This window comes from Oncorhynchus gorbuscha, linkage group LG04 (genome assembly GCF_021184085.1).
Source record: "Oncorhynchus gorbuscha isolate QuinsamMale2020 ecotype Even-year linkage group LG04, OgorEven_v1.0, whole genome shotgun sequence".
Lineage (NCBI taxonomy): Eukaryota > Metazoa > Chordata > Actinopteri > Salmoniformes > Salmonidae > Oncorhynchus > Oncorhynchus gorbuscha.
This window is the reverse complement of record NC_060176.1, coordinates 33,690,430-33,705,387: the sequence shown is the minus strand read 5'-3', so window position 1 is coordinate 33,705,387 and position 14,958 is coordinate 33,690,430. Positions and strand designations below refer to the sequence as shown.

Genomic DNA, 14,958 nt, shown 5'->3' with positions numbered 1-14,958 from the left:
AGCATTCAAATAAAATCATTTACCTTTGAAGAACTTCAGATGTTTTCAATGAGGAGACTCTCAGTTAGATAGCAAATGTTCAGTTTTTCCAAAAATATTATTTGTTTAGGACAAATCGCTCCGTTTTGTTCAACACGTTTAGCTACGAAAAAAACCTGTATCCTGGAGTGTAATTATCCCGCAAGCTCATTAGCATAACACAACGTTAACTATTCATGAAAATCGCAAATTAAATGAAATAAATATATTAGCTCTCAAGCTTAGCCTTTTGTTAACAACACTGTCATCTCAGATTTTCAAAATTTGCTTTTCAACCATAGCAAAACAAGCATTTGTGTAACAGTATTGATAGCTAGCGTAGCATTTAGCGTTAGCATTCAGCAGGCAACATTTTCACAAAAACAAGAGAAGCATTCAAATAAAATCATTTACCTTTGAAGAACTTCGGATCTTTTCAATGAGGAGACTCAGTTTGATAGCAAATGTTCAGTTTTTCCTGAAAGATTCTTTGTGTAGGAGAAATCACTCCGTTTTGTTCGTCACGTTTGGCTACCAAAGAAAAACGAAATTTCAGTCATCAAAACGCCAAACTTTTTTCCAAATTTACTCCATAATATCGACTGAAACATGGTAAACGTTGTTTAGAATCAATCCTCAAGGTGTTTTTCGCATATCTCTTCGATGATATATCGTTCGTGGAAGTCTCCTCTATCCTCTGAATCACATGGAAGAATGCTTGCAGCTGGAGATTACGCACCAATTTCGACAAAGGACACCGGGCGGACACCTGGTAAATGTAGTCTCTTATGGCCAATCTTTCAATGATATGCCTACAAACACGTCACAATGCTGCAGACACCTTGGGGAAACGGCAGCACATGTAGGCTCGTTCAGGACGCATTCACAGCCATATAAGGGGACAATGGAAAACAGCGCCTCAAATTTTGCTCATTTCCTGTTTGAAGTTTCATCTTGGTTTCGCCTGTAGCATCAGTTCTGTGGCACTCACAGATAATATCTTTGCAGTTTTGGAAACGTCAGAATGTTTTCTTTCCAAAGCTGTCAATTATATGCATAGTCGAGCATCTTTCCGTGACAAAATATCTTGTTTAAAACGGGAACGTTTTTTCATCCAAAAATGAAATACTGCCCCTAGTGTTCCAACTGATCAGCAAAACTGTGTATAACACATGCATTTAGAATTGTTGCACAATGAATGGGCTTATAAAAGCATGATTACTCCAGCAGCAACCAGCTGATGAGCTCTGCATGCTGTGCGTGTGTGACAGTTGTGTTGGATAAATAAGATGCATGATGACTAATGAAAATACACACAGGACAATTTAATTCCACTAAATTATGCAAATTAACCTATAGACTGATGAGCATGATGGTCAAATGTATTTCCACCGACTGGTATTTCCATCAATGAATATAAGCATTATTTTGCAATGAGATTGACTTTTTTTTATTTTTTTATCTCCTAGTCATTTTGGCCAAAAACAGTTTTATTTATGGAATTTTCATTTTTTTTATAGGCCAAAATAACAGAAACCATGCTCTGCATGTGTGGCCACTTTGGCAGACTCAACAAGATGTACGCTGCAAGGCTGATTGTGGAAAGCAAACAGGAATAACTAGAGCAGTCCTGTTTTATCCAGTATGAGTCACACACGTAACTTCTGTCTTGGCACTGCTACTTTTACCCGTATCTAGGTGACGGCTTTGTCTCCATGGAGACATGGTGCAGTGTCGTGTGATAATGTGATTGACATGCACAGGCAAATCCACTGAGTAAAGCACAGGCGGCACACATGCCCAGCACAGATTTTTAAATATGCACAGGCTATAGCAAAGCCAGAATCTTCAGGCATGCATGTTGCTTACATGTATAAATGCATGTCCATATTTTTCTCCTGACTCAGCAAAGCGCCAACATCCGCTCAAAGCTCCACGGACTTATCCGCCTTAACCCACGGTTGAGGTCCCCGAAGGGCCACAGAGGAAGTGTTGGCCACGACCCAATTCTCCAGTCAGTAATCTCTCTCTCTCCTCCTCCTCAGTGACGGCTCCTACCCTTATGACCCTGTGTCCTGGCAGCAAGGCAGCAATCAGCCGGCAGGCTCCCTGTCTGTGGTAACCACAGTGTGGGGGGTAACCAATCCTTCACCCAGCCAGGTATGGATAGACCCTTGACCTCACGAAAGCAAACATTAAGGTTGTGTCCCAAATGGCACCCTATTCCCTATGTAGTGCACTACTTTTGACCAGGACCCATTTGGGACGCTACATACAGCTGCAATATAATGTCACCCTCCCTTCCCTTCCTCCACAGGCGATACACCAACATTCCAAAGTATAAGAATCATTGCGGTGAATCATATTAGAACTAGGTTGATAGTGATTCACCTCGTAAACACTCCTGTTTGTTTCTCCTCCCCCTCTCAGGTCCTGGGTGGGAACCCGATGGGTCCAGGTGGGAACTCTGGCGGGGGCAACATGATGCCCGGCCATAGCCCTGGGATGGGACAGCAGTTTATGGGTCAACAGGGCTACACGGAGCCCAACAAAGGCTACATGCAGCAGGGCATGTACGGCAGGGGCAATGGGGGTTACCCCGCCGGGCCCGGGTACGTGGGCAGGTAAGCGACAGACAGACCGACCGATATAGCCCAGGCCACGTGTTTTTATCTCCGCTCATTCATGTGGAATTACCTCGAGGAGAAGGAGAGGAGAGATTTGGAGGCAAAGATTAAGGGAGTCAACATCTCCCACACACATACCCGTGTTGGCAATATGCCTCTGCCCACTCCAGTATGTGAAGGCTGGATAGTGTCAGAGCTCCTCGTCCATCTTCTTGGCTGCAACCGTTTCCTTTTAGTGAGACCTGTCTGTGACTCACCCATTAACAGCAGTTTCCTTTTGCCATCCCCTCTCATACCATTGTGGATTCAGTCGACTAGTAGGCTATTTAATCCTGAGTGGTGCACTGCAAAACTAAATCGATTTATATTCAGGGTGACACTTCTCAATACACCATTCATTTTTGAACAGCTGGAACTGTTCCCTCCGAGCACAACGGACAAGTGTCCAAACCAAAACAGAATGAATTAGCTGCTAGACATACATGTTGTATAGTAGTCCTCCTGTAGTCTTTGTATAGTAGCCAAGAGTATGATGGTTTCTGGTAATACGGAACAGTTACTGTTTTACTGGGGGAACATGTACCTGTGTGTGAAATACTGGAGTCATACTATTTCCAGGTTGGTTTATTTTGAAACAACCATTTCTCTGTCCCCTCAGTTACCCCAATAACGGAGGGGGGTCTATGGGCATGCCCCCTCACGGCATCCGCCCTCAAACCGACTTCACCCAGGCGGCGGCGGCGGCGGTGGCTGCAGCGGCTGCCACAGCAACAGCCACAGCCACGGCAACGGTTGCTGCTATCCAGGAGAAACAGAACCAGGAGATGAACTACGGCCAGGTAAGGAAGGAGGTAGGGAGGGCAATGTAGTACATGCTCTAGAGTGAATTTTTCCATGGGTACAGATCTAGGATCAGCTTGCCTTCCCCCAAATCCTAACCGTAATCATTACAGGGGAAAATGCTAAACTGACCCAAGATCAGAGTCGAGGGACAATTTAATCCTACTCTGTAGTGCATACTGTCTGCTATAGTATTACTATTGTCTCGGATGACCACAAGCCAGGGGTTGCGACACAAACACCTTATGGGAGTTGCCTGTCAGACTGTATTGTGCAGAAACATCCAACCAAAATGGTGGCCTCTGTTGGTCTGAGTGGATACTGCACCCCCTGCTGGCTATAGGAGTGTGTGGCTTATTTCATGTTTAATTAACAGAGGGAAGTTCTTTGACTTTGCAACACTGCTCAATATGGACCTTATTTATACGTTATTATAACCATGTAACCCAGTGAAAACATCACATCAAAGTGACTTCTGTTTCCTTTATCTCACCCGCCATAACATGCCCACACTAACCTAGAGGACTTTTCAGATGGGTGGCGGTGCGGGCTACAACACACAGTTCATGCAACACCCGGGCCCCCGAGGTCCCCCTGGCATGTCCCCGGCAGGGATGGGTCCCGCTCGTCCCCCGTCCATGGGGCCCATGTACGGTGCCCCTCAAGGTCAGAGGATGCCCCAGCACCCAGGCTACCCCGGGGCTCAGCATGGACCACCCAGGCCACAGCAGGGACTCAAACGCCCATACAATGCTGAGGTGAGTCTCTCCCGGCGAATGACTTCACATACTTTCTAATGCAAACCATTTGTAGACTGACAGCCATAAGTAAAAAATATACCGTGTGAATTATACATTTACATACATTTAAGTCATTTAGCAGACGTTCTTATGACTTACAAAAACATTCATTTGTGGAACAGACTTACAATAGTGCATCTAAATATTTTAGGGGGGAGGGGGGTGAGAAGGATTACTTTAATAAGTATTCCTTAAAGAGGTGGGGTTTCAGGTGTCTCCGGAATTGATTACGTGAGGGAGTTATTTATTATTTACATTTACATTTAAGTCATTTAGCAGACGTTCTTATCCAGAGCGACTTACAAATTGGTGCATTCACCTTATGACATCCAGTGGAACAGCCACTTTACAATAGTGCATCTAAATATTTTAAGGGGGGGGAGGGGGTGAGAAGGATTACTTTATCCTATCCTAGGTATTCCTTAAAGAGGTGGGGTTTCAGGTGTCTCCGGAAGGTGGTGATTGACTCCGCTGTCCTGGCGTCGTGAGGGAGTTTGTTCCACCATTGGGGAGCCAGAGCAGCGAACAGTTTTGACTGGGCTGAGCGGGAACTGTACTTCCTCAGTGGTAGGGAGGCGAGCAGGCCAGAGGTGGATGAACGTAGTGCCCTTATAATACTTATAATACTATGTTAACACCTATGTCTATCCATTTTATTAAGCTTGATAGAGTTTGCCGTTAATGTAGTTGTTTTTGGTTACACTGTCCAACTTCACCAAAATGGGCCATTCTCTTATAATAGCCAGGTGTCACTTCACATTTTAGCAAGTAAAAGCCTCCAATTAATGCTGGGTATCAAAGTGTAATTTCATGAGCTTAAAATTCAAGTAAACTCAACTTCCTTATTTGGTAAGGTTTATCTCAGTAACATTATAGCTTTCATTTGTTTGTATCCTCATCATACCAGAAATATGATTGTGTGCCCAGTTTTGTTTTGAGGTCAACACATATCTCGTTTCCATTTTGCCCCCTCTGTCTCCCTCAGGGCTTTACTGGGCAGCAGTATGGTCCAGGCATGGCTGGCCCTGCTCCTGGTCAGGGGCCCTACCCTGGGCAGCCCATGCAGTACCATGGGGGCCTGGGACCCCAGCGCTCAGCCACCTCCCCCTCCTATCAAGGCCACAAGATGCCCATGCAGCAGGGCAACATGGGCCAGTACCCCTCGGGACCAGCCCACCCAGGACAGTACTACAAGGTAACACTATCCAGTGTCAGGATCTGTCGAACCCCTATTCCTGTCTGTCTGTTACAGTCTGCTGGGCTATACTGTTTTCACACCCCTCCTCCTATGTGTGTGTGTATGCCCTGGCTGGCTACTGTAATAATACCCAAACTAGAGTCCAGAATACAAACCAGTGCTGTGCGATTTGCCTTTCAGTCGGAGCAGTTCAATGGACAGGGGAACACACTAAATGCACTAGCGGCCGGGGGAGTCGGTGGAGTTTACAACACCTTCAACCAGACTGTAGTCAATGGGGTGAGAACTCATTCCATCTTCATTATGTTTTTGTGTAACATGGTCCTTAGATCTGTTTGTGCTGTCTTGCCAATGGCCGTAAGAGTTGGAAAGACGGCACAAACCGATTTGGGACCAGGCTTGTCTTTGTGTGTAGAGATGTAGACCTATGTTGCCTCTGAATGCCAAAATCTCAAAGCAAAACACATTACTGCTATTTTTAGTCCTCCAAGTACAGCAACCTAACCTTACTCTCATTCTCTTTGTGTCCTAGCCGGGCAGGGTGATGCCTGGCTATCCAAGCTCTCCCCTTCTTGGAAACCCCACCCCTCCCATAACCCCAGGCAGTGCGGTGCCCCCCTACATGTCTCCTGGCCATGATGTCAAGCCCTCTTTCCTGCCTGACATCAAGCCAAACACGAACTCCCTACCCCCACCACTCCCCACAGGTAACCCTCAAACATGACACACTCGTACACAGAATTTGCTTTGGAAATCCCTCGTCTCTCAGTAGCCAAATTATAATTTATTGGTCACATACACGTGTTTAGCAGATGCTATTGTGGGTGTAGCAAAATGCTTGGGCTTCTAGCTCCGACAGTGCAGTAATTTAAAAAAAATTACACTATATACATAATATATACCCAATATACACATCTAGTAAAAGAATGGAATTAAGAATTTTAAAATGTATGGACGAGCAATGTCAGAGCAGCATAGAATAAGATACAGTAGAATAGTATCGGATACAGTATATACAAATGAGATGTGTAAATGCAAAATATGTTAACATTATTAAAGTGACTAGAGTTCCATTTATTAAAGTGGCCAGTCTGATTGCCTTGAGATAGACGCTGTTTTTCAGTCTCTCGGTCCCAGCATTGACGTACCTGTACTGAGCTCGCCTTCTGGATGATTACAGGATGAACAGGCAGTGGCTCTTGTGGTTGTTGTCATTGAGCTTTTTGGCCTTCCTGTGACATCGGGTGCTGTAGGTGTCCTTGAGGGCAGGTAGATTGCCCCCGGTGATGTGTTGGGCATACTGCACCACCCTCCGGAGAGCCCTGCGGTCGCGGTGGTGCAGTTGCCGTACCAGGCGGTGATACAGCCTGACAAGATGCTCTCGATTGTGCATCTGTAAAAGTTTGAGGGTTTTAGGTGACAAGCCAAATTTCTTCAGCCTCCTGAGGTTGAAGAGGTGCTGTTGCACCTTCTTCACCACACTGTCTGTGGGTTGACCATTCCAGTTTGTCAGTGATGTGTACGCCAAGGAACTTGAAGCGTTCCACCTTTTCCACTGAGGTCCCGTTGATGTGGATGGGGGGTGCTCCCTCTGTTGTTTCCTGAAGTCCACGATCAGCTAGGCTTCCATCCAATTGGCGACAGATTTTCATGCAAATATTCAAAAATCTACATAAAGAAAATAAGTCAATTTTCCCCACCAGTGGTGTGTTTCCACCAAACTGACTCTGCGTGCTGACTTAGTGCACACAATGTACATTTTTGGCTTATGTTTTTTTCCCCCTAATGTTCTATGTGTTGTCACAAAAACTGTTGCGTTAAATAGAAAAAGTGCCTACTCTGGTCTTGGCACGTGTGCTTTAGCCAGCAGCTCGCAGATACAGGGTAATGTCTAGAAGTTATCTAGCTTTTGACTAATTAACGTCACGTTAAAATGCAAAAAAAAATCTACTTTTGATGTTAATTTGGCAAAAAAACAGGATCCCATCTAGCCATGACTCAGATACAGTGCGGGTAGGCTAGTCTACATTATGAGATTATGGATAAGATTATGGATTTTTTTTTTTAAACTGCAGTCAAGCATTGATCATCATGTCACCAGAATAAGACCCTCAGCATTTATTGGAAAGGAGCATCACGCTCATACCATGCACTTTCAGCACCCTGGGAAGTTCATAATTTTTCATCTCGAGCCTAATTTAAACTGCATGTTTTCCGGAGTCGTAGTGGGAGGACCACACACCACGTCAACGTGTGATTTCAAGTTTACTTCAATATCATGATTATTATATCAATATTTGTTATTTGCGCATCGATGCGTTTCCACCGCCATTTTACTGACACAAAAAGATCCCACCATGTCGAATGAACAAATTATCTATCGGGATTTATACATTTGTACCGAAAATTCCTGTTTCCATCACAATCACATTTTTATATGGTATGACATTACTCGAAAAAAAACTGTGGATGGAAACATGGTTAATGAAGTCTTTGTTTTCATAATTTCTCTGCATTTACGCAAGTAAGGCTCTGTGCCAACAGAGAAACTATTGTTGTGTGTGTTTAGACGGTCTAACGACGAGACATGGTGGCTGATTGATTGCGCCTGGCTTTGCTCAACAGGTAACCCCAGCGATGACCTGCGGTTGACCTTCCCCGTACGAGATGGCGTGGTGCTGGAACCCTTCCGCCTGGAGCACAACTTGGCCGTCAGCAACCACGTCTTCCAGCTGCGCGACTCCGTCTACAAGACCCTCATGATGAGGTCCGAGCTCTGCTGCTCTTCATTTTATATATTGGATTGTACTTGTACTGTGCTATACTATACCCTGCTATTCTGCAATGTACTGTGCTATATTATAAACTGGGTGGTTCGAGCCCTGAATGCTGATTGGCTGAAATATACCACGGGTATGACAGAAGATTTATTTTTACTGCTCTAATTATGTTGGTAACCAGTTTATAATAACAATAAGGACCTCAGGGTTTTGTGATATATGGCCAGTTTATAATAACAATAAGGACCTCAGGGTTTTGTGATATATGGCCAGTTTATAATAACAATATTATATATATATATATTTTTTTACCTTTATTTAACCAGGCAAGTCAGTTAAGAACATATTCTTATTTTCAATGACGGCCTGGGAACAGTGGGTTAACTGCCTGTTCAGGGGCAGAACGACAGATTGTCAGCTCGGTGGTTTGAACTCGCAACCTTCCGGTTACTAGTCCAACGCTCTAACCACTGGGCTACGCTGCCGCCCCGCTTTGTGTCGTGCAAGAACAGCCCTTAGCCGTAGTATATTGGCCATATGCAGTACCACACCTCCTCAGGTCTTCTTGCTTAACTAAACCATGCTATACTATACTACTATATTGCTGTTATAGATGATTTGGCGTGTGTGGGTGCGTGTGTGTACCGTACGCAGGCCGGACTTGGAGCTCCAGTTTAAGTGTTACCACCACGAGGACCGTCAGATGAACACTAACTGGCCGGCGTCGGTGCAGGTGAGCGTTAACGCCACGCCCCTCACCATCCAGCGTGGCGACAACAAGACTTCCCACAAGCCCCTGTACCTGAAGCAAGTGTGTCAGCCCGGGAGGAACACCATCCAGATCACGGTCACAGCCTGCTGTTGTGTAAGTGTCCTGCAGCACACACCTACACTCTGTTGAATGGAGTTTCACCATTGTAATCAACTCTTCTGCAAGTTTCACGTCACAGTTAAAATTGAGGCACAGTCAAACCTGTTTCCCTCTATGTAGAGTGTTCACTATTGCACTGATAATCTCTAATCCCAAACATCTATTTTGCTGTCTCTTTCCTCTCTACCCCTCGGTCTTGCTACCTGCAGTCTCACCTGTTTGTACTCCAGCTGGTCCACAGGCCGTCAGTACGCTCGGTGCTGCAGGGCTTGATGAAGAAACGGCTTTTGCCAGCAGAGCACTGTGTCACTAAGAGTGAGTGGGGCATTTTATTTATTGAACCTTTCATTTATCAGGAAACTCCCTTTGAGATATAAAATCTATTTAACAAGGGAAACCTTGCATTTGAACTAGGACTACCTCTGGTACCACCATTTGCCATTCTCAGTTGTCTCAAAACTATTGCAAAGTCTGAATAAGCTTTTAGAAGTATTCAGACCCCTTGACTTTTTCCATAGTTTGTTCCGTTACAGCCTTAATCTAAAATTGATTAAATTATATTTTTCCTCAATCTACACACACTACCCAATAATGACAAAGCAAAAGCATGTGTTTAGAAAATGGTATAAAAAAGGTATTCTTTGGTATGACGCTAGAAGCTTGGCACACCTGTATTTGGGGGGTTTCTTCCATTCTTCTCTGCAAATCCTCTCTAGCTCTGTCAGGTTAGATGGGGAGCATCGCTGCACAGCTATTTCTCTATGTTCGATCGTGTTCTGGGCCGCTCAAGGATATTCAGCCCTGTCTTGGCTGTGTACTTAGGGTAGTTTTCCTGTTGGAAGGTGAACCTTTGCCCTAGTCTGAGGTCCTGAGCGCTCTGGAGCATTTTCATCAAGGATCTCTGCACTTTCCCACAATCCTGACTCTCCCAGACCTGCTGCTGAAAACACCCCTACAGCATGATGCTGCCACCACCATGCTTCACCGTAGGAATTGTGCCAGGTTTCCTTCAGATGTGACTCTTGGCATTCAGGCCAAAGAGTTCAATCTTGGTTTCATCAGACCAGATAATCTTGTTTCTCATGGTTTGAGACTCCTTTAGGTGCCTTTTGACAAACTCCAATGAGACACTTATGTGCTATTTACTAAGGAGTGGCTTCTGTCTGGCCACTATCATATAGGCCTGATTTAGTGGTGCTGCAGAGATGTTTGTCCTTCTGGAAGGTTCTCCCATCTCCACAGAAGAACCCTAGAGCTCTGTCAGAGTGACCATCGGCTTCTTGGTCACCTCCCTGACCAAGGCCCTTCTCCCCCGATTGTTCAGTTTGGCCGGGCGGCCAACTCTAGGAAGCGTTTTAGTGGTTCCAAATTTCTTTCATTTAAGATTGATGGAGTCCACCTGTGTTCTTGGGGACCTTCAATGCTGCGTCTTTTGGTACCCTTCCCCAGATCTATGCCTCAACACAATGCTGTGTTGGAGCTCTACGGACAATTCCGTCAACCTCATGGCTTGGTTTTTGCTCTGACATGCACTGTTAACTGTGGGACCTTATATAGACAAGTGTGTGCCTTTCTGAATCACGTCCAATCAATTTACCACAGTTGGACAATCAATTTGTAACAAAATCTCAAGGATGATCAATGGAAACAGGATGCACCTGAGCTCAATTGAGTCACATAGCAAAGGTTCTGAATACCTATGTAAATAATTATTTATTTGTAATAAATTTAGAAATGATTTAAAAAAAATCTTCTTTCACTTTGTCATTTTGGAGTATTGTGTGTAGATTAATGAGGAAAACATGTATTTTATCAATTTTAGAAAATATGAAATACTCTGCAATTTAGCAGATGATTTTATCAAAAGCTACTAACTGTAGCACATGCATAACTATTCATATTGGGGGCCCCAGCGGGAATCAAACCCGTAATCCTGACATCGCCATGCTTTACCAAATGAGCGACACAGCCTTTGTGAAACCTGTGCATTCATTTCTCCATCCCTTTTACGCTACTGTCCCACGATAAGGCACTGACCACTACGGCATCATAGTATAGCAATACATCCTGTATCTCTACAATGGGGACTTCACTCGCCGCATGGCCTATGGGTCTCTAAAGCCCTGTTCACACTGCACTTAGCTATGGGAGCTTTTAGCCTGGGGCAAAGATAGTGTTCACTCTTGCATATTCTCAAGTGAGTTAGCACCAGCCTTAGCCCAGGGCTAGCTGTCTCTGCTCTGGAGCAGGGTTGGTGCCAACTTTTTGGGGCTAGCCTAGCAGCGTTCCATTGTTACCTCATTTCAATATTCTACTCCAGAAAAGTGACAGTTGGTTTCAGTGAACACAGGCTAAGTTAACACAGGGACAGTCTTGGCATGGGGCTAAGGATAGCCCAAGGCTAAGACAAATGCAGTGTGAAAAGGCCTTAAATTCACTGTCTCCCCCGTTCCCCACTGCAGTCAAGAGGAACTTCAGCAGCGGCACCATCCCAGGGACACCGGGGCTGAATGGGGAGGACGGGGTAGAGCAGACTGCTATCAGGGTGTCCCTCAAGTGCCCCATCACCTTCCGCCGCATCCAGCTGCCAGCGCGAGGCCATGACTGCAGACACATACAGGTCAGTACTCCTTGCCAGTACCACACCGATCGGCTCCACTAACACTGCTCCCTCAGAGTGGAAAAAAACAGTGCTGCATCTGAAATGGCTCCATATTCCCTAAATAGTGCTCTACTTGTAGGGTACTATGTAGGGAATAGGGTGTCACTTCAGACACAACCAGTGCTGATCCTTCACCTGTTCCCTAGAGATAGGCTACCCAACTCTTGAGTGCCAAGGTAGTCACATGTGAGGGTTTGTGAGTGACTGATCAATATTATGTTTCTGTTTCTGGATGAATTTTCGGCTAATCCTACTCTCTCTCTCAACCTGGTTTCAGTGTTTCGACCTAGAGTCCTACCTGCAGCTGAACTGTGAGAGGGGGACCTGGCGCTGTCCTGTGTGCAAGTACGTTAGAATAGTAGACTACTACATAACTCCCTTGCAGGATTCAAATCGATTGAAGCTCACTACTATGTCCTAAATAGATTGTAGCTCACTACTACGTCCTTTCCCCCTTGCAGTAAGACTGCTTTACTGGAGGGTCTAGAGGTGGACCAGTACATGCTGGGGATCCTCATCTACATTCAGAAGTAAGAACCAACTCCCCAATGTCATTCTGACTTGTACCTGATTGTGATTTATATTCTTTCCCCCATATTCCTCTCCCATTCTCTATTATCCCCCCCAATCCCCTCAACAATATGTCTCTCACAAAACCCAAAACACAGTTGCGTCCTGAAAGGCAGCCTATTATTCCCTATTTGGTGCACTACTTCTGACCAGAGCCCTATCTGGTCAAAAGTGGTGCACCATATAAAGAATACGGTGCTATTTCATCTGCAGCCACGTATCTAAAACGTTCATCTCTGATTTTTACACGCACGCAGCTCTGAGTATGAGGAGATTACCATTGACCCCGTGTGCAGCTGGAAGCCCGTTCCCATCAAACCCGACCTTCACATCAAAGAAGAGCCGGATGGTCCGGCACTGAAGCGCTGCCGCACCCTGAGCCCCAGTCACATGATCCTGCCCAGTGTCATGGAGATGATCGCCTCCCTGGGCCCAGCCTCATCGCCCTACCCCTCCATGCCAGCAGGGGGAAACGGCAGTACTCCGGACTACCCCAGCCAAGGTAGACTGACCTAACTCCTCTCATGTGGTAGGGAAGTGTGGTGCCATTTTCACTTCCATATCCACTTTTTTTTAAGTATTTTTTTTATGGGCTTCCAGAGTAGCCTGAAATCCAGAACCTGATTTCTGCTAGCATTCCACTCCTTGGAATCTGTCACTGCCAAACGTGTATGGCATTAAAAGGACTGGAAAAGAGTGGAAAGTCAGCACAAACAGAATGGTATAGGGGAGAGTTGGCTATGTCGAGCCAAAGTGTTAGTTGAGCCACCTGTTGTTTCTAGGAAACTATACATAAATGTATTCTGTGACCAAATATCATCATTGCATCAAATCAAAATGTATTTGTCACATGCGCCGAATACAACAGGTGTGTAGACTTTACTGTCAAATTCTTACTTAGCTTCTTATGGCTGCATCCCTTCTTCTCAATTTCCACCTGAAGACATACCCTAATCTAACTGTCTGTAGCTCTGGCCCAGAGGCAAGAATATGCATATTCTTGGAATCATTTGAATGGAAACATTCTGAAGTTTGTGGAAATGTTAATTGAATGTAAGAGAATATAACACAATAGATCTGGTAGAAGAAAATAGAAAGAAAGAGCATATGTTTTCTTTTTTGTAGCATCATCTTTCATATGTACTAGAATAGCCAAACAGTCAGATAGGATGCTGGGGATAATTTTGATGGATAACACAAGAGGGCAACTGTAGTTGTCAAAGTTTCGACTGATAACATCAGGAATGGGTGAGCTACATGACATTTTGCATGAAGTCACCCAGGTGTCCCACACAAGTTGCCCAAATGTACCCAAGTGGCCAAATTGGTGAAATTCTATATAACTATATACAACAGTGCAAATAACTATATACAACATATCAAATAGCAATTCTAACACACAAAAACAATTATATAAAAATGTTTAAAATATATACATTTGATTTTTTTTTTATTTTTTTTTAAACAGGGGTAGAACCTTTGGAAGACCCTCAGTCCTCTACACAATATTTTGGTGCTGGTGCCATGTCCCATAGCAGTCTCTTTCTGCTGTAAAGCAGAGGCAAACCAAACAAGTGGTGCAGGTGATGGGGGACTTCATGTGACAAAGAACACAACGACGCCCGTGCCCTTTTGGCCCTGAGGCACATTCATGCCTGCAGTTATGAACTTTGGCATATGAACACACTGGTGGCAGGAGTAGAGGTGGCAGAGTTAGAGGGGGCAGAATGTGATGCAGTGGACTTCGTGCTATAGCCAGCAAGCTCCTGGATGAGCAGCTCCCTGAAGGCTAGCTGTGAGATGGGGGGCTGTGCACAGCTCTTCGCCATTTCCTTCTGCAGGATGAAGGAATTCACCACAGCAATGTCAATGAAATGGTAAAACAATGTATTGTACCATTTCTTTGTCTTGTGGAGAACATTGTAGTACCCTATCAGTGCGTCTGATAGGTCTACACCTCCCATACCCTTGTTGTAATCCTTGATAGCTGCAGGAATGGGGACATTTTTGGTGGTCCATGCCCCAGTAGTGTCCTTCACACGCTTGACGACGTGATCGCCACTGAAGGACTTGTGGATAGTGGAGTACATCACCACCTCTCTGGTATCCATCCACTTCACAAACAGCAGGCCATCTTCACGGATCCATCGCATGGTACCCCGCTTAGGCATGTCGTTCACCTTTGTCTTCGGAAAGCCCACTCTGTTGGTCCGAATGGTGCCACAAGCCCACACCTCCAGCTCCTCAGGTCTGCAAACAGGGTAGGGCTTGTGTAAAAGTTGTCCACAAAGTTTGTAGCCCTTCCCCATCAGTTGAAAATCCAATAACTCCATGACGGAATCGTAACTGTGTCCCTTACCAGTCGCAAAACTGCTTTTCCCCTCATAAACCAAAAAGTTGCATGTGTATGCACACACACAATCAGCAAAAACAAACAGCTTGTAACCCCATTTTGTTGGTTTGTTACGCTTGTATGTATTGTTATGTATTGTTTTAGGCCAATTCCGGCCTTTGAGGCTACCATCTTCTCATCTATGGACAAGTTCTGGGTGGGCTGAAAATTGTCTTGCAGGCCTCAACCATGCTGGGGTT

At 45.0% G+C, this 14,958-nt stretch overlaps 1 protein-coding gene across 4 annotated transcripts in view; it reads left to right on the top strand.

Annotated features, from left to right (window-relative positions):
• LOC124033984 (zinc finger MIZ domain-containing protein 2-like) overlaps positions 1 to 14,958 on the top strand; it is an 85,278-nt gene that overhangs the window by 49,522 nt on the left and 20,798 nt on the right. For all 4 annotated transcript variants that reach the window (XR_006838487.1, XM_046346549.1, XM_046346547.1 and 1 more), the window contains exons 3-16: positions 2,064 to 2,178; positions 2,449 to 2,642; positions 3,304 to 3,484; positions 4,019 to 4,243; positions 5,271 to 5,480; positions 5,664 to 5,762; positions 6,016 to 6,190; positions 8,109 to 8,250; positions 8,918 to 9,128; positions 9,344 to 9,449; positions 11,597 to 11,754; positions 12,074 to 12,141; positions 12,258 to 12,326; positions 12,624 to 12,868. Coding sequence is in view for 3 of the 4 variants with exons in the window: in XM_046346549.1 (XP_046202505.1) it covers positions 2,064 to 2,178; positions 2,449 to 2,642; positions 3,304 to 3,484; positions 4,019 to 4,243; positions 5,271 to 5,480; positions 5,664 to 5,762; positions 6,016 to 6,190; positions 8,109 to 8,250; positions 8,918 to 9,128; positions 9,344 to 9,449; positions 11,597 to 11,754; positions 12,074 to 12,141; positions 12,258 to 12,326; positions 12,624 to 12,868 (2,198 nt within the window). In the remaining variant the exon portion in view is untranslated. The remainder of the gene's footprint in view (positions 1 to 2,063; positions 2,179 to 2,448; positions 2,643 to 3,303; positions 3,485 to 4,018; positions 4,244 to 5,270; positions 5,481 to 5,663; positions 5,763 to 6,015; positions 6,191 to 8,108; positions 8,251 to 8,917; positions 9,129 to 9,343; positions 9,450 to 11,596; positions 11,755 to 12,073; positions 12,142 to 12,257; positions 12,327 to 12,623; positions 12,869 to 14,958) is intronic.